The sequence below is a fragment of the Bos grunniens genome, chromosome 19 (assembly GCF_055505025.1).
Source record: "Bos grunniens cultivar Pamir isolate PY7600 chromosome 19, Bosgru_T2T1.0, whole genome shotgun sequence".
NCBI classification, from domain to species: domain Eukaryota; kingdom Metazoa; phylum Chordata; class Mammalia; order Artiodactyla; family Bovidae; genus Bos; species Bos grunniens.
This window is the reverse complement of record NC_141183.1, coordinates 35,770,968-35,791,835: the sequence shown is the minus strand read 5'-3', so window position 1 is coordinate 35,791,835 and position 20,868 is coordinate 35,770,968. Positions and strand designations below refer to the sequence as shown.

The 20,868-nt window shown below is 49.1% G+C and overlaps 2 protein-coding genes across 12 annotated transcripts; one reads left to right on the top strand and one right to left on the bottom strand.

Moving 5' to 3' along the window:
* Positions 1–686: 686 nt before the first annotated feature.
* Positions 687–2,370, bottom strand: TRAPPC1 (trafficking protein particle complex subunit 1). 2 transcript variants are annotated; one of them, XM_086359068.1, is made up of 5 exons: positions 2,192–2,370; positions 1,982–2,080; positions 1,760–1,830; positions 1,310–1,448; positions 687–1,065 (listed from the first exon to the last, which is right to left on the bottom strand). In XM_086359068.1, exons 2-5 carry the CDS (start codon positions 2,078–2,080, stop codon positions 937–939), a joined length of 438 nt encoding a protein of 145 aa, XP_086215194.1. In that variant the 5' UTR covers positions 2,192–2,370; the 3' UTR covers positions 687–936. The 2 variants fall into 2 exon arrangements, with proteins under 2 accessions (XP_086215194.1, XP_086215193.1); XM_086359067.1 differs by having other exon boundaries at positions 1,982–2,198.
* Positions 2,185–17,321, top strand: CNTROB (centrobin, centriole duplication and spindle assembly protein). Of its 10 annotated transcripts, none has more exons than XR_015147926.1 (20): positions 2,185–2,424; positions 2,915–3,591; positions 4,362–4,446; positions 4,699–4,780; positions 5,258–5,414; positions 6,306–6,422; positions 6,644–6,760; positions 7,071–7,169; positions 8,197–8,433; positions 8,729–8,875; positions 11,645–11,778; positions 12,351–12,476; positions 12,661–12,823; positions 13,881–14,142; positions 14,836–15,179; positions 15,439–15,502; positions 15,680–15,850; positions 15,988–16,126; positions 16,597–16,669; positions 16,898–17,321. XR_015147926.1 is itself a non-coding variant. In XM_086359060.1 (20 exons), the coding sequence occupies exons 2-20, from the start codon at positions 3,319–3,321 to the stop codon at positions 17,021–17,023; spliced, it is 2,727 nt and encodes a 908-aa protein (XP_086215186.1). In that variant the 5' UTR covers positions 2,185–2,424; positions 2,915–3,318; the 3' UTR covers positions 17,024–17,321. The 10 variants fall into 10 exon arrangements, 5 of the variants coding, with proteins under 5 accessions (XP_086215186.1, XP_086215187.1, XP_086215190.1 ...); XM_086359060.1 differs by having other exon boundaries at positions 15,025–15,179; XM_086359064.1 differs by lacking the exon at positions 2,185–2,424 and having other exon boundaries at positions 2,431–3,591; positions 15,025–15,179; positions 16,898–16,970; positions 17,224–17,321.
* Positions 17,322–20,868: the final 3,547 nt, after the last annotated feature.

Sequence of the window (20,868 nt, the reverse complement as noted above, 5' to 3'; positions counted from 1 at the left end):
TAGCAACCAGAGAGCAGCACCCGGAGGGTGGTTCTATTCTCTGGACCTCGAGGCCGATCTGTCTTCCACCATCCCAGTGGTTTTCAATCCAGGAGCTATTTTGTCCCGTGGGGGACATTTGGCAAGGTCTGGAGACATTTTTTTTTTTTTTGCCTTGATGCATGTTGCACCTCAGTTCCCTGACTGGGGATTGAACCCATACCCCCTGCATCGGAAGCATGTAGTCTTAACCACTGGACCACCAGGGAAATCCCTGGAGACATTTTTTGACTGTCACGACCTGGGGGGACATTTGGCAAGGTCTGGAGACATTTTCTGACTGTCACGACTTGGACGCGGGCATGCTACCAGCATTTAGTGAGTGGCAGCACAGGAAATGTCAATCCACTCTGGTATTCTTGCCTGAGAAATCCCATGGAGGGGCTTGGTGGGCTACAGTCCATGGGGTTGCAAAGAGTCAGACAAGACTGAGCAACTAACACTTTCACAGGCAGAACAGAGTACCGGACAGCCCTCCCCCCTCTCCCCCCAATCAAGGTATTACCCAGCCCCAAACATCAGTCGTGTTGTTGTTAACAAACCCATGGAAAAAGCCTCTTTTTTGGCTCAGAGGATGCAGACACCCTGGTTCACGCCTCCATGAGAGGGGCAGGCCCCGGTAAACCACTCAAACTGACATGCTGAGGTCCCAGAGGGTGATAAAAAGTTTATTCTGTACTTCTCACAGAGTCAGGTAGGGGATCAAACTGTAGAGAGGACCTGGTTTGGAGGTGTAGGGACTCCAGTAGGCTGCCTTCCTGTGAAGGGCTTTAGGCTGTTCCCCTAGGAGGGCTACCGAGGGGCTTGATGAGGCTGGGGGACTGGGGTGGTAGGGCAGGTTAGGTTGGGCCCCAGGCAGACAGCGATTCTTCTGAGGGGTGAGGTAGAGTGCTTCCTTCAGCCAGCCCGGGCGGAGAAGAAGGGCAGAGAGCGGACGTAGGAGTCCAGTCGGGAGCGGAAGAGCTCACTTTGCACAGTCTGGCCAAGCGGGCACAGGGGATTCTTCACCACCAGCTCCACATACAGCTGTGAAGAGGGAGGGTGTTAGAGCCAGGCTTTGAACACGTCTTTTCAACCTCACAGGTGTGTGAATGCACAGGGATCAAGGGCTGGGAGGCGAACCCTTTGAGGAGAAACTGGAGGTGGGAGTGTATAAAGACACAAAGGTCCCGAGAAAACCCAGGGTGTAGGGCAGGGATGGAGTCTTGGGGCTCTGAGTGATCATGGCTGTTGAGGCTTTGGGAGCAGGGTCCAAGGGACTGGCACTGACCGCACTGTAGATGTGGTGCAGCACATCTCGGATGGGCCCCACGCCCAAGTCTGTATTCATGACAACCTTGATCCCAGTGGGCGTCTCGTAGTAATGGAGTTTGTAACGGCTAGTTTGGAAGGCCAGGAAGCCGTCCTTCCTGCAGGGATGGGGAGGAATGTTAAGGAATGGGAGCGGAATCTCTCCCAAAGAGATACTTCTGATCCCCTCTAGATAGACTCCCTCTTAGACACCTCGCAGCTTCACTTTTCACTGTAGCCCCCATGCCCAACCTCTGTAACCTTCTCTTCCCCACGGCCGCTTCTGCCAGCTCCTGAATTCTCGCTCCTGACTCAGCCTTTCTCTCTGTCTCCTTACCCTCTCTGGGGACAAAAGCCCCTCCCACTCCAGAAAGTACCCCCTCCCCATCTGTTCCCTCCTTCCCTCAACAACCCCTCCGACTCCGCGTACATGTCTAGCGGGGACATCTTGCTGACAAAAGAGCGGATAGAGAAGAGCATCCCGTACATCAGCTTGTACTCCTGGAAGGAGAGGGGCAGAATTAGCTCTCTGTTGTAAAGGAGACGGGGTAGGGGTGGGAATGAGCCAGGGTTTGGAGAAAAGGGGCTGGACTGGGACTATGTGCATTTGGAGATGTGAGGCCACCCAAGTGGCGCGGGGCCCTCTCGTCACCTCCTCCTTAGGGATCCCTGCTTGCTTCTTGCGGTGCCACTCGCTGTAATGCAGACACACTCCATTTCGGTCAAACAGGTACAGGTTGTGGACAGTCATCTGCAAGGCAGAGAATGTGAGCCTCTCTCCGGGACCGCCCACACCCCGTCGGCTCCAGTTCTCAGTCACGGATCCCTCCAACCAGACGGCGGTCCCCTCCCCCGGACTCACCGGAACTGCTCCGAGTGCCCGTCACTCGACACTTCCGGTTTTCGCGGAGCCCCGCCCCATCGGGTCAAAGTGTCGCAGCAATAACTCCGCCCCATACCTGCTTCAGCCAATCCGTGGCGCTGGGTCTGGGCATGCGCGTGTAAGACTCTCCGCTCCAGAAGCTGGAAGCGGCTGAAAGCACTGTATCCTGGGCTGGTGACGTCATCTGAGCGAGCGAGGCGGAGCTGCGGAAGGTGGGCGGGAGACTGCCAACGGTTTTGTGTTGGGAAGGGCGCGAGAAGAGGGGTCTTTTGGGTGTGGGCCTACCGGGTCTCAGGGGGAGGGGGCATTCCCTAGTTCCCACCTTGGCAAACTGCGGGGCTGAGGACTGGAGGTGTGGGGAGTAGTCGGAACGGGGTGATCGAGGTAGGGGATCTCAGGCTAGGCTGGAGCGCCTTGAAGCGTATTTTTTAGGGCCATCAGAGGGCGTGACTTGAGTGTTCACAAACTTTCTTTTGGGGTAGTAGGGAGGGAGGGATTCTAGGGAGCCGTGCTGCGGCTTTCTTGCCCGGAGGGATCGGAGGGGATATACCAGAGAGTTGATCTTGTATGGAACGGGTGCATGGGCGAAGATGAGAGGTGGGGAGCGTGAGGATCCTGCCTCGCTGAGACCGGAGCCGGTTGAGGGGCACATAAGACAGCTGGGCGGAAATTAGGCCCCTGTTGGATTTGGGTCCTTTTCAGTTTGCGCATTCTGGGTGTGAGAACGTAAGAGCTCAGTGGACTATGAGAGCCTGGCCCAGAAGTTGAACTGCAGCTTTCAGCGCTCCAGAGGAACTGCAGTGGTGCGCCTGCCCCGCAGTAGGTCTTCCATCCCCACCTTCTCCTCGCTGCACCCGCCTTTTCCACTGTTCCCAGGAGCTGTGGAAAGAAATCCATTTGTCCTCTCCCATGGCCTCTGGAACTGTTGGAAACCTTTCCTTTAACCAGAAAGGCTCCATACCCTCATTCAACAAGAATCCTTCGCTCGGAGTCTTCCTCTTTTCTCCCAAATCTTCCTTCTCCCGGTACTTACTCCCCTGGGCTCTCCTAAAGCAGAACCAGGAGTTCCCACCTCTGCTGTCTCCAGTTGTCTCTTCCCTGTGGTCATGGCAGCATCAGCTGCCAGCCCCACTTCACCCCTACGGGCCAAGGACCTCCTGAGTGAGTCATCAGAAGCCCCTGGGCTGAACCAAGTGTCCTCTGAGGTGACCTCCCAGCTGTATACTTCTTTGCACCTCAGTCGTCAGGCAGAGAGCACAGCCCGAGCCCAGCTGTATTTACCTGCTGCCTCCCCACCTCCCCATGAGGTGTTGGATGGCTTGGCCCAAGAACTGAGTCACAGCTTGTCAGTGGGATTGGAGAACAACGTGAAGAAAAAGGTGAGGGAGGTCTGTCTTGGACACCTCTAGGGTCTTGGGATTGGGGATGGTTAAAAAAAATTAGAGCTTTACTGAGATTTGAGCTCCTGTTGTTGGATTCCATAATTTCTTTTAACTACACAGTCAGCCATGCTTGTTCCTGTGAGCAAATGTTGATGAGAGTACTGCGCCCATAAGTTGGAAAATTGTGAGACTTCCTAACTTTTTTTTTTTCTTCAGAGACACCCATGGGGTAGGTTGCTGTGCTTTAACTGGGATGTGGGTACTGGAAATGAGGATAAGGGTTCTTCATCCCAAGAGGAAACTAGGGATTTAAGGAAAATATTCTAAGACCCTTTCATCTTGAAACTGTTTTGATTGTATGGTTCAAAATTTGGCATGTAAATCATTAAAACATAGTTTAATCAATTATACATGTTATAGAGAAGATAGTGTCAGATAGAACACATATCATAACCGATCTGCAGACTGGCTAGGCCTCCCAGAGTTTGAAAAACTGATAGCTTTGGACAGCAGAGTCTTTACACAGGGTATTTGCTCCCTAGTTGGAAGGAATCCTCACCACTCTTACCTTAAGATGCCCAGTTAATTCATTTGCATTACCTCTCTGGCTTCCATAGACAATTGAGTTCCTCCTTGAGTCAGTTATATTTTTCTTGCTTTCCAAGGTGTGAGAGTAAAAATGCTTGGGCCTTAGGGACCACTCAATGCCATCTGCCCTGGATGCAGTATGGATTATTGCATCTTATTTCTGCATTGTTTTTTTCTAGGATGGTTCCAAGCATATCTTTGAGATGGAGAGTGTTCGGGGTCAACTCCAGAGCATGCTCCAAATCTCACGTGATGCGGCTTATCGTGAGTGATTTTCTATAAAGGAGAACCTAGATTTAAGCGGTGGGAAAAAGTGGAGAAAGTTGCAGAATATATATGGGCTGGAGACCTAGACTCAGAGATAAGAGATTTCAGGAGAAAAGGCTCCCGTTCTTAGGGAGAGAGGCAGGAGGAGTGGGTGAAGTAGAAAGGAAGGACCACTCCTCTTCTCCTTCAAGTGATCCCTGTTCCCATCCTTACCTGACCCTGGCTGTGGGTCCCTCTGGCTGTCTGCAGGGGATCCCCCGATTCCAGGTGCCGACTCTGAGAGACGGGAAGAGGACTCCTTTGACAGTGACAGCACAGCCACTTTGCTTAAGTGAGTTCTCCTTGGGGTTCTTCTAGCTGCCTTTCTCTCTTTCTTGGAAAGCCAAGTGTTCTATCGCTTAGTTCTCCCTTTGCTGCTTTTATACCTCTTAAGGACCTAAGCTGCTTGTCACTTAGCTTTCAGTTTTTACCCTTTCTTGCCTTTCTTCTATCCTGCTTACTCCTTTGGGAACATAGGCATCCACTGCTTAGTACCTGGCTTTGTAGGTCCTTCCTCCTCCAGAAGAATTAGCTCTTTTCTGCTGTGACTCGTGCTGCAGGGAGCATGGAGTAGAGGAAGGAGTAGTATAGAGTGACTCACAAAGCTTGTGTACTCTCTAGGGCTCTATCATTTCCCTATGTAACTTTGTGACTTTGGGCTTGGCTCGTGCCCTGAGTTGTAGTTTCCTTATTTGTAAAATGTCTGGAAATGGGACTCTGGGTCTCTAAAGCTTTCCCATCCCTACTGTTCTCTACCTAATCTGTTCAGCACCCGACCGCTGCAAGACTTGTCTCCATCCAGCTCAGCCCAGGCCTTTGAGGAGTTGTTCCCCCGCTACACCAGCCTTCGGCCAGGGCCCCCACTCAACCCCCCAGATTTTCAGGGACTGAGAGATGCACTGGATTCAGAACATACTCGTCGCAAGGTGAGATATAAAGGCTTCCTTTTGACAGAAGCAAAGATTATAATTAGGGCCAAGTGCTAAAAGATTAAGGTCTTGCAAGCTAGGATTTTACTCAAATGGCTCTCCTGTGAGGAAAGCCTTATTTGACTACCCTGTCTAGGATGGCACACCTCCCCTCCAGGCATTCCTTCAGATCATTCTGTTATTTCCTTCGTATAGTTTATCAAAGTCTGGTATGTCTTGTTTGTTTCCCCTCTTTAAAACCTAAACTCCACATGGGTCATACCTTATCTTGTTCAGCAGTGTCTTCCTAAAGTCTAGAACATACCCAACACAAACAAATACTCTACATGTTTGGTGAATGAACAACACGTTGTTGGCTTGTGCAAAGCTACTGGTATAATGAGCTTTGTTTCTGGAGCCTCAGCCTATCTGAAGGGGGCAGAGAGCAGGATGAGGCAGAGGAAAAGTCGGAATTATTGGTCGTGTTGTCATTTTTGGAACCTTCTCTTCCTCTATTTTAAACGGCCTGGGCATGAATGAAAGGCTTTCCCCTTTCCCCTTGCCACACTGAATCACTGTGTCCGGTATGCTTCTTAAGGCAGGAGTAACTTCCCACTCTTTGCAGCGTGGACTACTGCACCCCTGCCAAAAGGTTCATGGAAGTTTTTCTCAGGAGATCTAGGAAAGGGAAGAGGCTGGAAACCAAACCCCTGCTTCCTGAGGTGGTAGAGGAAGGCGTTGGAGATCTCAGGCTCTGGAATTCCTGACTCTCCCTCTTCAAACCTGTTCTGTTCTTGGGACCCAAGCTCCCTGTCTCCAGCCCATTTCCCCCATAGAGAAGCTGGAAAGTTTGGAGCTTTGGTCAAACTAAGGGTGGCAACACCCAGACCCCCTCACCCTTTTTCCCAGCATTGTGAGCGCCATATTCAGAACCTGCAGACCCGTGTCCTTGAGCTTCAGCAACAGTTAGCTGTGGCCGTGACTGCTGACCGAAAGAAAGATATCATGATTGAACAACTGGACAAGGTGCCAGGGGAGCAGAATGTGGGTGGGTCTCTCCATGGGGGGCACCAAGGAATACAGGGGGAGGCCAACCAACATTTGTTTGTTCACATTAGGAGTTGGGGGTGGGTAAGTGCTGGGTCTGCTGACCACTGGAAGAAGGTGGCTGTTGGCCCTGTTCCGGTGGACACAAAGAGGGGAGAAAAATTATTTGAAATTCTATGTGACCTCCTTCCTTTCCTGAGACCCTGGCCCGCGTGGTGGAGGGCTGGAACCGGCATGAAGCTGAGCGGACAGAGGTGCTTCGGGGACTCCAGGAGGAACGGCAGGCAGCTGAACTCACTAGAAGCAAGCAGCAGGAGGTGGGCAACCAGGATCACGAGGCATTAGAACCTGGGTCACCAATGGCTGGATCGGGGAGGAACCAGGGTTCCTCGCAGGTTGACCTCCAGCTTGCCGTAGCTAGCCTGACAATTCTTCTTCTGTGTCCTCTCCCTTCAGTGTTTCTGCTGTCAGACTTGCATGTTTGGTGTCTGCTCATCTCCTCATTCTTCTGGCCCCCAAGTCATTTAGTTAATCCTTGCTTTTAAACTTTATGTTGTTAATGATTTTCGAAGGGTGGCATGCAGGGATTCTCCTCAGTTCCTCCATCCTGTGTTCTCTCCTTGAAAGACAGTAACCCGCCTGGAACAAAGCCTTTCTGAGGCCATGGAGGCCCTGAGTCGTGAGCAGGAAGGTGCCCGACTGCAGCAACGGGAAAAAGAGACACTGGTGAGAATGCTCGCCTGGGTTAATTCCAGTAAAGGCTGGTCATTACTTCTAGAGGGATATGGATTTTTTGTTTGTTTGTTTGAACCCATGGCATGCAAGATCTTAGTTCCTCGACCAGGGATTGAACCTGAGCCCCCCAAAGTTGGGAGCAAGGAGCCTTAACCACTGGACTGCCAGGGAAGTCTGGGGATAAGGGCTTTTGGTGGATTGTGGGAGTTCATAATTTGAGTTGCACCAGAGCAAAGTGTGTTCATCAAAACACTAGTGCTGCTAGGTACTCTACAAAAAGTGAGCTCTGCCATCAAGCCAGTTTGAGAGACTCTGCAAATTGAATCCTCATTAGAATCATTTGGGAATTATTTTTAAATATAGATTTCTTGGGTCCTTTCCCTGAGGTTTTGATACATGAGGGGTTGGGGAATCTAAATATTTTCAGAAAGGTGTAGGGGTGAGACTTAGGTTTCTCATTGCTGAAATGATAAGATGATTACCCACATGAATTAGTAGCCAGGTTTAGAATTTCTTGCACGCATGACACATGCTTGCTAATGCATGCTGGGACTGACATTCCTAACAGTCCAAGAGTGCTGGTGGCAGCTGCTGGTTGGTAGTACATGTTTGTAAGGCTGAATTTTCTAGTCTTTGTGGAATTTCTTTTTGATGACAGTGGTGACAGCTATCATATATTGAGTACTTACTACAGGCCAGACATTGTGCTAAATGCTTTACATAGCCTTTTAACTTTAATCCACATAAGGTGGACTGTAATGGGCCCACTTTACAAGTAAGGGTGGTGCCTCAGAACCCAAAATAAATGCAGAGCTGGGATTCAGACTGAGATTTGAGCCCAGGTCTACCTAATTCTGGTACAGAAACTCTTATTTACCATATTGACATCCCGTGGGCTTCTTAACTATTGCGTTTTCATGGATGTAATTCTCAGCCGGCACATTGTGTGGGGGTGAGGATGCAGGTTGCTGGTCTCCTGAGGGCATGCTAAAATCTTGGGTTTCTCCTGGGGCTGTAGGAGGAGGAGAGGCAGGCTCTGACCCTGAGCTTGGAACTAGAACAGCAGCGCTGCCAAGTCCTGCAGGAAGAACGGGATGAGGCCCGGGCCGGGCAACTCAGTGAGCGTCGACAGTTGGAGACACTGCAGGTGGCCCTCGAAGAAGAACGGCGGAGCTGGGCCCAGCAGGAGCACCAGCTGAAGGAGCACTACCAGGCGCTGCAGGAGGAGAGCCAGGCTCAGCTGGAAAGGGAGAAGGTAAAAGGGGCAGTTGAGGAACAGATGAAGGACAAAATAATTGAATGAGATGGATGTCAGAATACACAGTGTAGTGGAGCAGGAAGGAGAGTGAAGGAGAGAAGACTGAGAGGGTAGGGCCTGCAGGAAGGGCCGGGGGCATCAAATATACGGAAAACTGAAGTGTGAGATTCAACAGAGATGAGGAAATAGGTCACAGGTGAAGAGGAAGGGAGCTTGGGTCTTAGGGTATGGGAGGGTGAATCAGGGAGTCAGGAAATGAGATACAAACTGAAGTCTGATTGCCCTTTCCTAGGGGAACACCCAGAGGGAGGCCCAGGCCACCCGGGAGGCCCAGCAGCAGCTGGCCTTGCTGCAGTCTGAGGTGCGGCGGTTGGAAGGAGAGCTGGATACAGCTCGGAGAGAGAGAGACGCCCTGCAGCTGGAGATGAGCCTGGTGCAGGTAGGAGGCTGAGGTTCTAGGGGAGTGTTCCTGCTGGGGAGACAGAGGTCTGAGGTGAAGCGGCTTCAAGAGTCAGGGCAGACACTCCCATTTCTAACTAAAATTTTGGCGTTTATGGGTAAAATGTATGTTAGGGGCAAATTAATGAGTTTCTGAGAGACTTCTTTCCTTATTAATAGTTGACTTAGGGAGACACCCAATTTCTGGGTTAGAGAGGCCAGTTTTGAGAGAACACACTTTTCACTTGGCCCATTGAATTGGAGGGCTGACCACATGGAAACTAATTTATCATGGAGGGCCAAAGCTAAAGACATTAGTAAACAATTCAGTAGTAATTTATAAGCCCCTAAACTGGTGCCAGCCACATGCGTGTATGTGTGCATTCAGTAAACCTACTGAACAACTCCTGTGTGTAAGCTCTGGGCAGGGATAATCCTAACACAGTCCCAGCAGTAGGGAGCCCACCAGTTACATGGGGAGCTTGTCTAGCACACACATTTTTGGAGTATAATTAATAATTTAGAAAAGTGTTAGTGCTCAGTTGTGTCCGACCCTTTACAACCCTATGGACTGTAGCCCGCCAGGCTCCTCCCTCCATGGGATTCTCCAGGCAAGAATACTGAAGTGGGTTGCCATTCCCTTCTTTAGGATTCCCGATCCAGGGATTGAACCCAGGCCTCCTGCATTGCAGGCAGATTCTTTACCACTGAGTCACCAGGGAAGCCCTAATAATTTAGAGTAAGAATAACTATTTTTAAACATATTTGGCTGTACAGTGTCTTAGTTGCGGCATGTGGGATCTAGTTGTGTGACCAGGGATCAAACCCAGTCCCCCTGCAGTGGGAGCACAGAGTCTTAGCCACTGGACCACCGGGGAAGTCCCCTTTATATCTTATTTTGTCTTGCCTATTGGGTGTTTATTTTTCTTTCCTTTCTTGTCATCTTTTAGAGTCATTATTCTCATTTCACTTTTTTTTCGGTCAGCTTATTTTAAAGTCTTAAACTCAGTTTCTGTTTAAATTCTCAAAGTTAATTTATCAGATGTAAATATCCAAGACAGAAAGGAGCCATCAATTCTATATGGATGGGTCAAGGTAGTCTTCCCAGAGAATTCTCAAAAATATTTTTAAGATATGAATAAAAGTGATCTGTAATACAAGTTCAAGTGTACAGAAGTACACAGTATTGGTTGCCTTCTCATATCATATCACTTTGTGTGTATCCTTTCAGAACTTTTTCATATGTGTTTATGGGCTGGTGCTTTTTTTTAAAAAATGTATATATATATATATATATTCACTGCAACTTGTTTTTACCTTGTAATATATCATAGACATTTTTCCATGTCAACACATTCAGATGTACATCATTTTTTTTAAAGAATTATATTGCAATTAATGTATGAATCATCCTTTTGATGAGAAATTTACCCTGATGCCAATTTTTTTTTTCACTATTAAAAAGAACACTGGGGACTTCCCTGGTGGTCCAGTGGTTAAAAATCTACCTTCCAATGCAGGGGACGAGGGATGAATCCCTGGTCCAGGAACTAAGATCCCACATGCCACGGGGCAACTAAGCCCATGAGCTGCAACTAGAGAAGCCTGCACACTGCAATGGAGACTCAGCACAGCTTAAAAACAGACAAAAGTGCTGCATGGAATTCCCTGGCCGTCCAAAGGTTGGGACTCCACGCTTCCACTGCAGAGGGCACAAATTCAGTCCCTGAATTTGTAGGTCAGGGAACTAAGATTCTGTAAGCCATAGCACGGCCAAAAATAAATAATGCTGCAGTGAACATCATTGTACATGACTCTTTGGCATTCCTTCTGAAGGATAGATTCCTTAAAGTGAAATTGCCAGCTCAGAGGGAGAGTATATATCATTAAGGTTTTCCATTAAAAAATTTGGGGTGGGGATTAATTTATAATGTGTAATCACTAAGTCACTATGTTGTATACCTGAAACTTAAAAAGTTAGTTAATGAGATACCTAGAACAGATAAAATCATTCGTGGAAATAGAAAGTAGGGTGGGGATTGTTAGGGGCTGGGGAGGGAAAATGGGGAGGAGCTGTTCAGTGGGTATAGAGCTTCAGTTTTACAAAATGAAATTTCTAGAGATCTGTACCACAATGTGAGTATACGCAATGCTACACTTTAAAATGGTAAGTTTTGTATTACCTAAAAAGGTAAGCTTTGTATATGCTTCTTACCATAATGTTTAAAAATTAAAAAGAATTTAGGTAATTGCAAGGAATTAAAAAAATATTTTTTTAAAAAGCACGAAAAAAACATTTGTATTGTCCAAGGTCATGGTTTTAAGGAAGAGAAACCACTTTCACTCCTTGGGGCAAAATTCTCTTTCTTTTGTCCCCTCAGACATACGAGGGAATGTTGGTGCATGGATCTTTTTTTTTTAATCTCAGTTTTATATATTTATTTTACTTTACAATATTGTATTGGTTTTGCCATACATGGACATGAATCCACCATGGGTTCCCAATCCTGAACCCCCCTCCCACCTCCCTCCCCATCCCATCCCTCTGGGTCATCTCAGTGCACCAGCTCTGAGCATCCTTTTTTATTTATTTTTTTTATTTTTTATTTTTTTTAAACTTGGGAGCCGGAAAGAACTTTATTTTTTTTTTAGTTTTTTTTTTAATGAGCATCCTTTTTTAATCTACCTTACATCCTCCATACCCTTCTAAGCCCAAACAGAATGGAGCTGATGATGACCTCCCCCACCCACCCACTTGCTTCACTCCCAGGCCCGGTATGAAAGCCAGCGGATCCAGATGGAGTCGGAGCTGGCGGTGCAGCTGGAGCAGCGGGTGACCGAGCGGCTGGCTCAGGCACAGGAGAGCAGCCTTCGGCAGGCAGCCTCCCTGAGGGACCATCACAGGTGCTTGGAGCTCGCCGGCTGCGGCCTCTCCACAGCCGCAGCAGGTGGTGGGGTTGGACCACCCAGACCCTTTCAGATCCGTTTACCGGCTTCCAACACACGGCTCCTGTCTGTCTCTCGGGGGGGAGACCTGCCTCCGGTTCATAGGCGAGCCAGACCTTCTTGGGGATTTTCCGCTTTCCCTCCATAGGAAGGAGCACTTAGCCAATAACTGATGGCTGCAGGAATACCAGTTTCTAGCTCCCTAGCCCCTGGTGTGTACAGTGCTGAGCTGAGACCTGCAGCACGTGCAGACGTGCCCTTCTCCCTTCCTTCCCCTACTCTCCTACCAGCTTTTTTTTTTTCTGGAAATGCTTCTTAAATGAACCACCTTCACATAAGTCCTCATTTAAGTGTCTGCTTCTAGGGAACCCATTCAGCCGTCTTGAACAACCCCGCCCCCCAACCCTGCCAGGGCAGGGCTAGCTGGCTGGCTTGCTCGCTCACTCTCCCATGCACACATGCTGACTTTTTCTTACTGGATGACTTCCTTCTCCATCTTCAGTCCTTTCTTCTCACCTGTGTTCTCTCAGGAAGCAGCTGCAGGAGCTGAATGGACAGCACCAGCAGGAATTGTCTACCCAGTTGGCTCAGTTCAAGGTGGAAATAGCAGAGCGGGAGGAGCGGCAGCAGCAGGTGGCTCAGGACTATGAGCTCAGGTACCAGACCCTGGAGTCTCCATGTCAGGCCTTGGTCCCTTCCCCTGCAGCCTTGGTCTCTTCTGCACTGGCCCCAACTCCTCTCACAATTTCCTGTGTCCCACCTTTCCTTGTGGCCCTTCCTGTTGTCCGAGTCTCTGCTTTCTCCAAGGCCCGACATCACCTCTCGCATGTTTCCTCTCAGACTGGCCCGGGAGCAGGCGCGAGTGCGGGAACTGCAGAGTGGGAACCAGCAGCTGGAGGAACAGCGGGTGGAGCTGGTGGAGCGGCTGCAGGCCATGCTGCAGGCCCACTGGGAAGAGGCCACCCGGCTGCTCAGCACCACCACCCTGCCGCCCCACCCCCCGGTAGGCCGTCTGGGTTCTGTTTAGACCCCTTCTTGGGACATCTAGCTCCTCCCAAGGAGAGTCCGAGTTCAGCTCCTAGGACCTGCGTTAGGAAAATTCTGTGAGCTTTCCCAAAGAGTAACTATCTTATCAAAAGTCATCTTTTTGCCATGGCTGCCACTTCCCTAGACTGGCCCCACAGCACTGGGCACCAGCCTCTTCTCCCAGCCCAAGAGAGGGTAACACATGATGCTAGTTTTGCCAAAGGGCAGCTGAAGTAATTGTGATGGAAAGAGTCCGAAATTGTTGCTCAGTCCTGCCCTAGAGGAGTCCTGCCCCAGGGGTTCTCAACCCTTGCCCTCCTTCTGTTGGCATCTCCTACGTCCTTCTTTTACCAATTAAGTTTTTAATATTAGCTAAAATATTTTTGGGGATAGATAATAATATGCACATAGTAATTTTACAAAACAAAAGGGACATCCTCAGTGGTCCAGGGGTTAAAGCTCAGCCTTCCAATGCAGGGGCACACGTTCAATCCCTGGTTGGAGAGCTAAGGTTCTCACATGCCATGCGTGCCGCCAAAAATTTTAAAACGTAATGAAATAAAATAAAAAAACAACCAAATTGTTCAAAAAGGTATACGGTGAAAAGTAATCTCCATACTATGCCTGCACCTCAGTCTCCTGGTTCCTCCCCCAAGAAGCAGCAGCTGTTACTGGTGTCTTGAGTGTATCCCACCCCCAGCTCCACCCCGCCACCCCGCACAGAAACATTGCCCTCTGTACACAGTTGTATGACTTATTTAACCAAGTGTTTGTTGGTGGATATTAAAGTTGTTTCCTGTGTTTTGCTTCTACAAATAGTGCTGCAGAAAATGTCATTAATATGTCTTGGTTCAGTATACCTATACAGTTTCTAGAAATGGAATTGTAGGATCAAAAATAAGCGTTTTAAAATTTGTCAGAAATTTGATAGATGTTCTCAAATCCCCTTCTAAGGACGTTCTACTAATGCGCTATCTTATTAAAGTGTCTGTGGCACGTCTCATCTGTTTAAGTGCATCCTCTCTTGTGCCCAGGTTCCCCCCGCCGGCCCCTCCAGCCCTGGGCCGCAGGAACCAGACAAGGGGGAGAGGAGGATCTGGACGGTGCCCACCATGGCAGTGGCCCTGAAGCCTGTGTTGCAGCAGAGCCGGGAGACGCGGGAGGAGCTGCCTGGGGTGCCGCCGCCTGTTCTCTGCAGCCCCTCCCCAGATCTTAGTCTCCTGCTAGGCCCCACTTTCCAGAGCCAGCATTCCTTCCAGCCTCTGGAGCCAAAGCCGGACCTCACGTCATCTTCAGGTGCCTGGGGACAGAAGTCACCGGGTTCCCCTTCCCCGCACTGACTGTCTCTCTCTTAACCGTCTCTCTCTTAACCTAACTTCCTGTCTGCTGGGGGCCTGAGCATTCTATTTCCCAGATGTCTTAGTGACTGTCCATTACCAGGAGCAGAAATCCACTCTAGTTGGTTAAAATACAGGCAGTTAGACTCTAGGAAATGGGACATATCTGTGCTTAATGAGAACCAAAGTTGGCACCAGGGGCTGTTGGGAACAGCACGGCTGTTCTCCTTGCTCTGGGCCTACCTGGGCTCTTCCTCCGCTTCTTCCTCTTGAATGACCGGCCCTCTCTCCCCCTTGGGTTCTTGCTCTTGCTGCTTTGATTTGCACATGGCTTTGAGCAGCTGTGACACCGACTCTAGCAAGACTCTAGACAACCCGCCTTTGTTTCTTGGGTCCAAGTTTAAAGAGAGGCGGTCTGGTGGGTTGGTAACTGTTCCTCAGATCAGCCGATCTTGAGTTGTGACTTGGGTGCATGGGGTGCTCTGTGTGGTGAAAATGAGACAACCCAGGTTGAAGTAAGCATGAGGGCATGTTCTGGTGAAAGAGCCAGAACATGTCTGTTTATCTTAAAGCATTCTGTGCTGTGGCGGGATTTATCCATTCAGCATCCAGGGACCACAGCCTTCCCCTTCTGTCTACTTTTCTGTCTTAGAATTCAGCTGTGCCCAGCTCCCAGTTGCCTTCAGTCCTTCCCTCTCCAGCTGTTTTCAACTGTGATCACCTTCTTCTAGCCGCGAAGCCCCACTCATGTGTGACAGGCCCCCTCCTTCCAGGCCTTGAGCGAGCTGCCTGGTGGAGGACCCCTCCCCCTACAGCACACACCCCCTGTTTCACTGTACAGTGGAGGCCTTCTCTGCAGTTGGGACCTTCCATCCGGATCACCGGGCAGAGCGACCATTCCCTGAGGAAGACCCTGGGTCTGAGGGGGATGGCTTCCTGAAGGAAGGCCTGCCGCCCCCTTCCCAGCTGCAGGGCCTCAAGCATTTTTTGCACCAGGTGAGAGGGCCCACCTGTCCCATCTTGCTTTCTCTGTCCCTTCCTCATTTTCTCTTTCTACTCTGAGAGGTGAGGACTCTGGCCTTTTAGGACTAAGACTTCATCCCAGTTTCTGCCTCTCCCAGTCCCCCTTATTTCTGCTGCAGCAATTCCTTCTGGAACTTAGGAGACCAGCTCCTACCTCCCTGCTGCTTCCTGCAGACCCTGAGGTGTCTTTCTTCAGTGGTCCTCAGGGAGCCCTACTGTCTTATCCCCCCAGCTGCTGGAGACTGCACCCCAGAGCCACGAGAACCCCTCCGTCGATCAGCTTCCCTCTAAGCCAGGTGAGCGCCAACTCTGAAGAAGTTTGGGGCTGGGCCTGAAAGAGGCAGGAGATCCACTTACCAGGGCTAGGTCTTCAGGAGCTGGCAAAGGTTACAAAGCCCCATGAAGGCTAAGGCTGTTGGGATTCCTTGGCTTTTGCCCCATTTCCTCATCCTGAATCTCATTCCTTTGGCTAGGTCCTCTGACTGCGCCATCTTGGGAGGAAACCCCTCAGGTGCCACGCCTTCCGCCCCCTGTCCATAAAACTAAAGTTCCCTTAGCCATGGCGTCCAGTCTTTTCCGGGTCCATGAGCTTCCCTCGGCCCCTTCACAGAGCGGTGGTCCCAGTGGTGGCTCCCCAGAGAGAGGTAAGCAGGTCCTGGTTTACAGGTAGGTCTCAGGTGTGGAGCCGGTACCTGGAACTGAAGGCCCTTCTGGGCTCCGGGAGCTGGAATAAGGGCTGGGGCCAGCCCAGGATGATGATCATTCCTGATGTGTGTCTCAGGTGGAGATGGGCCCGCATCCTCAAGGCAGCTGATGGAAGTGTCTCAGCTGTTACGACTTTACCAAGCTCGGGGCTGGGAGGCACTACCTGCCGAGGATCTGCTGCTTTACCTGAAGAGGCTGGAACATGGCGGCGGCGGGTACCACCCTGGGAGGAAAGGGAGGAGGGACTGGGTGCAAGGCATCTGGACTGTGAACGGGAAGAGTGTGGAGTGTGTCTGTTGAGTAGTGTCTTCTGCCCTTTTCTGGGGAAGAAGTGAGGGTGCTTGGAATCTCCTCTTCCTCCATCTCTCACCCTTCCCCACCTTTTCTTTTGTCTCTTCTTTTCTTTTTGGTTTGTTTTTCACTTCTTAAAAAAATCTCTTCTGCATGTTTTTCTACTTTAATTTTTCCCTCTTTACCCTGCAGCTCAGAACTGAGAGTCCTAGGACTGTGATGACCTAGTATAACTCAGTATGTGACTCCACTCATGTTTCCTCTTATTGGATCCCCGGGTCTATCTTGTTTGTTATTATTCTTAAGAGACAGCACCGGGAAGTAGTTCTTCTCCCCGAGTGTTGGGGAGAGTGGGGAGCAGCTGCCCCTCCTCATCCCCTGATCTGTACGGCAGGACTGACAGCCGAGGGGAAAATGCCCCCAGAAGGAACACAGACTCCCGCTTGGGTGAGATCCCCCGGAAAGAGGTGAGGAAAGCAGGGCTGGGTGAAGGGATGGGGGGCTCTCACTGACTCATCCCTCGCCTTCCACATGATCTCCCCGACCCCACTGACCGGGCTCCCATTTTCTGTAGTGTGGTCCTTCCCCTTTGCTGTCTGACTCTGGCCTTCCCCACACACAACACCTTTCCTCAGGAGCAGGGTACTGGGAGGACATAACACTGAGTTTTTCTTCTCTGTCCCTTCAACTCTTAGGTTCCCTCCCAGGCTCTCCCTCGGCGCCTCGCTGTAGCCCCTAAGACTGACAAACCTCCAGCTCGAAAGAAAAGTGGGCATCCCGCCCCTGGTGGTGTGAGAAGTCGGGGGGGAATCTGGAGATAAGCCCTTCACCTTTCTCTTCCTTGGCCTCTTCTTATTTTTATTATTATTATTTTAATAAATCGGGTAGTCTGTATTAGAGTCTCTGACTCATAGGCACTCGGAAAAGGGAGGATTTCTAGGAAACCACTTTGTGAAGAAACCTCATTCTTCTCTTTGAGTATGTTTTTTATATGTTTCTATTTCATATTCTGTGGAAAAAGACATGACTGCTTTGAAACAAAACAGTCTGTGGCTAGATTTCCAAAGTGTAGGTGAGCGAAGGCTTGGTGTTTCCAGAGTAAAACCTACAGAGTGACTAGCTCTGGTCGGTTGTGGAATTATTTATTTTCTTTTATATATCTCTGTATTTTCCAACTGTTCTGAAACATATATGTGTTACTTAATAATCAGAAAAACACTTTTAATTAATAAGTTATTATATAAAGAGTTTGAGTAAAAATGTGATATTGGGAAGACAGTTTTCTCTTTCAGGAGCGGATAATTCTTTCAGTTGTGTTAGTAGGATCCTAACTGTTAGATTCTGCTCCAGCCAGCCCACATATTATGGCTTCACTCTTCTGGCATTGAAATATGTATAAAAGACTAGAGTGCTGGCAAGGGAAAACAAGGCCATGATTGTGAAAACTTTCATGCTCATACCAAAATGAACAAAGAGAAACAATATTAAAGAAGAAAATGAGATTAGTGTGGAACTATGAAAGGCTGTGAAGAAAGCTGAGTGCCGAAGAATTGATGCTTTTGAACTGTGGTGTTGGAGAAGACTCTTGAGAGTCCCTTGGACTGCAAGGAGATCCAACCAGTCCATTCTAAAGGAGATCAGTCCTGGGTGTTCATTGGAACGACTGATGCTCCAATACTTTGGCCACCTCATGGGAAGAGCTGACTCATTGGAAAAGACTCTGATGCTGGGAGGGATTGGGGGCAGGAGGAGAAGGGGACAACAGAGGATGAGATGGCTGGATGGCATCACTGACTCGATGGACGTGAGTCTGAGTGAACTCCGGGAGTTGGTGATGGACAGGGAGGCCTGGCGTGCTGCGATTCATGGGGTCGCAAAGAGTTGGACACGACTGATTGACTGAACTGAACTGATGAAAGGCCCCAACTTCATAGTACAAACCCTGAAAAACCCATAGAACAATTCAGATGAAACTAAAGGATGGTGCCTTGGGATCTTCCAGCTTCAGAGCACAGTGCTGAGTGGGGGTGGTGGTAAATATGATTGCAAATGGCCCGGCCCTAGGTGGGCGTTTGAGGGACAGAGCTTACTGGATTCTGTGAGGAGGGTGGGGTTCTTCTATGTGTCCCTAAATTATTTGGTTAGCTCCAGGACAGACTTGACAGAATATAGATTCACATACTGTTTTATAGTAACAATAGTCAGCCCTCCATGCCCTTGGGTTCTCTATCTGCAGATTCAACAAACTTCGGATCAAAAATATTGGGGAAAAAAAATTACAGAAAGTTTCAAAACGCGAAACTTGCATATGCTGCACACCAGCAACTAACTTTTACATAGCAGAAACGCTGGACTTGAAGAAACACAAGCTGGAATCAAGATTGCCAGGAGAAATATCAATAACCTCAGATATGCAGATGACACCACCCTTATGGCAGAAAGTGAAGAGGAACTAAAAAGCCTCTTGATGAAAGTGAAAGTGGAGAGTGAAAAAGTTGGCTTAAAGCTCAACATTCAGAAAACAAAGATCATGACATCCTGTCCCATCACTTCATGGGAAATAGATGGGGAAACAGTGGAAACAGTGTCAGACTTTATTTTTCTGGGCTCCAAAATCACTGCAGATGGTGACTGCAGCCATGAAATTAAAAGACGCTTACTCCTTGGAAGGAAAGTTATGACCAACCTAGATAGCATATTCAAAAGCAGAGACATTACTTTGCCAACAAAGGTCCGTCTAGTCAAGGCTATGGTTTTTCCTGTGGTCATGTATGGATGTGAGAGTTGGACTGTGAAGGAGGCTGAGCGCCGAAGAATTGATGCTTTTGAACTGTGGTGTTGGAGAAGACTCTTGAGAGTCCCTTGGACTGCAAGGAGATCCAACCAGTCCATTCTGAAGGAGATCAGCCCTGGGATTTCTTTGGAAGGAATGATGCTAAAGCTGAAACTCCAGTACTTTGGCCACCTCATGGGAAGAGCTGACTCATTGGAAAAGACTCTGATGCTGGGAGGAATTGGGGGCAGGAGGAGAAGGGGACAACAGAGGATGAGATGGCTGGATGGCATCACTGACTCGATGGACGTGAGTCTGAGTGAACTCCGGGAGTTGGTGATGGACAGGGAGGCCTGGCATGCTGCGATTCATGGGGTCGCAAAGAGTCGGACACGACAGAGCGACTGATCTGATCTGATCTGATATAGTATGAGATAAGTAATCTAGAGATGATTTAAAGTGTATGGGAAGGTGGGGACTTCCCTGGTGGTCCAGTGGCTAAGACTCCCAATGCTGGGGGCCCCAGTTCAATTCCTAGCCAGGGGGCTAGATACCACATGCTGCAACTAAGCATTCCATGTGCTAAAATGAAGACTGAAGATCCTGCACGCTGCAACCAAGACCTGGTACAGCCAAATACTTTCCAAAAATAATAAAGTGTCCAGGAGGATGTGCACAGATTATAATGCAAACCTTTCGTTGTTTTTTATGTAGGACTTGAGCATCTGTGGATGTTGGTATCTGCAGGGTGTCCTGCAACCTATGCCCTACTTTGGATATCAAGGGACCACTGTATTTTCTTCCACCTTAAAGTAACTTTCTAGCTCCCAGGGGAGGAAAGAGGAGAAGATGAAAAACCCACGAGCAGCAGGTGTGCTGGTTCTCCTGCTCCGGCTCAAGGGGACAGCCTGTCATCGGTCCTGCCTAGTATCCTGGCAAGGAAACAAGAGTTGCACCAGCTGGGGAACTTTTCAAGGCCAATCTCGACTCACTTTTGGAAATGTTTGCTTTTCTTTTTTACCTCAAGTGCCTAGAATTATTTGACCAAACTCTGTGATTGATGGCATAGTACCAGCATTGGGAGGAAATAGTTTTATACCATTTTTAAAAACTGGCAAAATGAACACCCAGTCGTACCTCATTATCTTTTGGATTCCAACCTGCCACCCTCAGTCAACATGCCCTACATTTTTCTTGACATGAAGGACGGTGTGGAGAACATTTCCCAGCTCTCCAGAACTAAATCAGAAAAGGGCACAGTGCTGACTCAACTATTTTGTAAGCTAGTTATAGTAAGACAACTTTGATTTTTTAAAAATATATTGTGCCCCCTTTAAAAGTCTGTTTCTTCACCAAAACACAGCAAGGAGGCTGAGGAGGAGGAGGAGAAAACCCAGTCAATCACTTTCTTCCTCCATAATCATCTTGAGAATGTTCTGAGAGGCGAAGAAACCAAAAGGAAAGATTTGGGGAGCTCCATAAAAGCACACATACAGAGAAGTTGGGGACAGTCTTTAAACTCTGGCCACCCTTGGTGCAGACATGTGGTGTGGGATTTTGTCTCCTGAGAACTCCCACAGCTGCTGGGGGTGGGGCTAGGGGTGGTTCCAGTGGAGTATGTGAGAGTGAAGGCGGAAGGCTAAGATGCTGTAAACAAGTCCAGTGGCTTTGGGCAAGGTTTATTTCCTGGGTAATGGTCCACAGCAGTGGGATAGTCCTGGTCCATGTGGCCGCCTGGGTCTCAGATGTTTTCCATCTTGTCACCCAGCTGTCCCCAGATCACTGTCACTGTGTGTGCTGTTGAAGCAAGAAATGGTGAAGTGTCCTGTTACCATGTAGGACTCTCAGCTGGCAAGAAGGAGAAAGAGCCACAGGCAATGTATTAAGACCGCC

Excerpts from the sequence above, each read along its gene's own strand:
- TRAPPC1 (XM_086359068.1), bottom strand. The coding sequence starts at position 2,080 with ATGACTGTCCACAACCTGTACCTGTTTGACCGAAATGGAGTGTGTCTG. Across the intron at positions 1,831-1,981 it reads CAGGGATCCCTAAGGAGGAG|GAGTACAAGCTGATGTACGG; the intron begins GTGACGAGAGGG and ends CTCTCCTTCCAG. Across the intron at positions 1,449-1,759 it reads AAGATGTCCCCGCTAGACAT|GAAGGACGGCTTCCTGGCCT; the intron begins GTACGCGGAGTC and ends CCATCCCTGCAG.
- CNTROB (XM_086359064.1), top strand. The coding sequence starts at position 3,319 with ATGGCAGCATCAGCTGCCAGCCCCACTTCACCCCTACGGGCCAAGGAC. Across the intron at positions 3,592-4,361 it reads AGAACAACGTGAAGAAAAAG|GATGGTTCCAAGCATATCTT; the intron begins GTGAGGGAGGTC and ends GTTTTTTTCTAG. Across the intron at positions 16,670-16,897 it reads GTGAGATCCCCCGGAAAGAG|GTTCCCTCCCAGGCTCTCCC; the intron begins GTGAGGAAAGCA and ends TTCAACTCTTAG.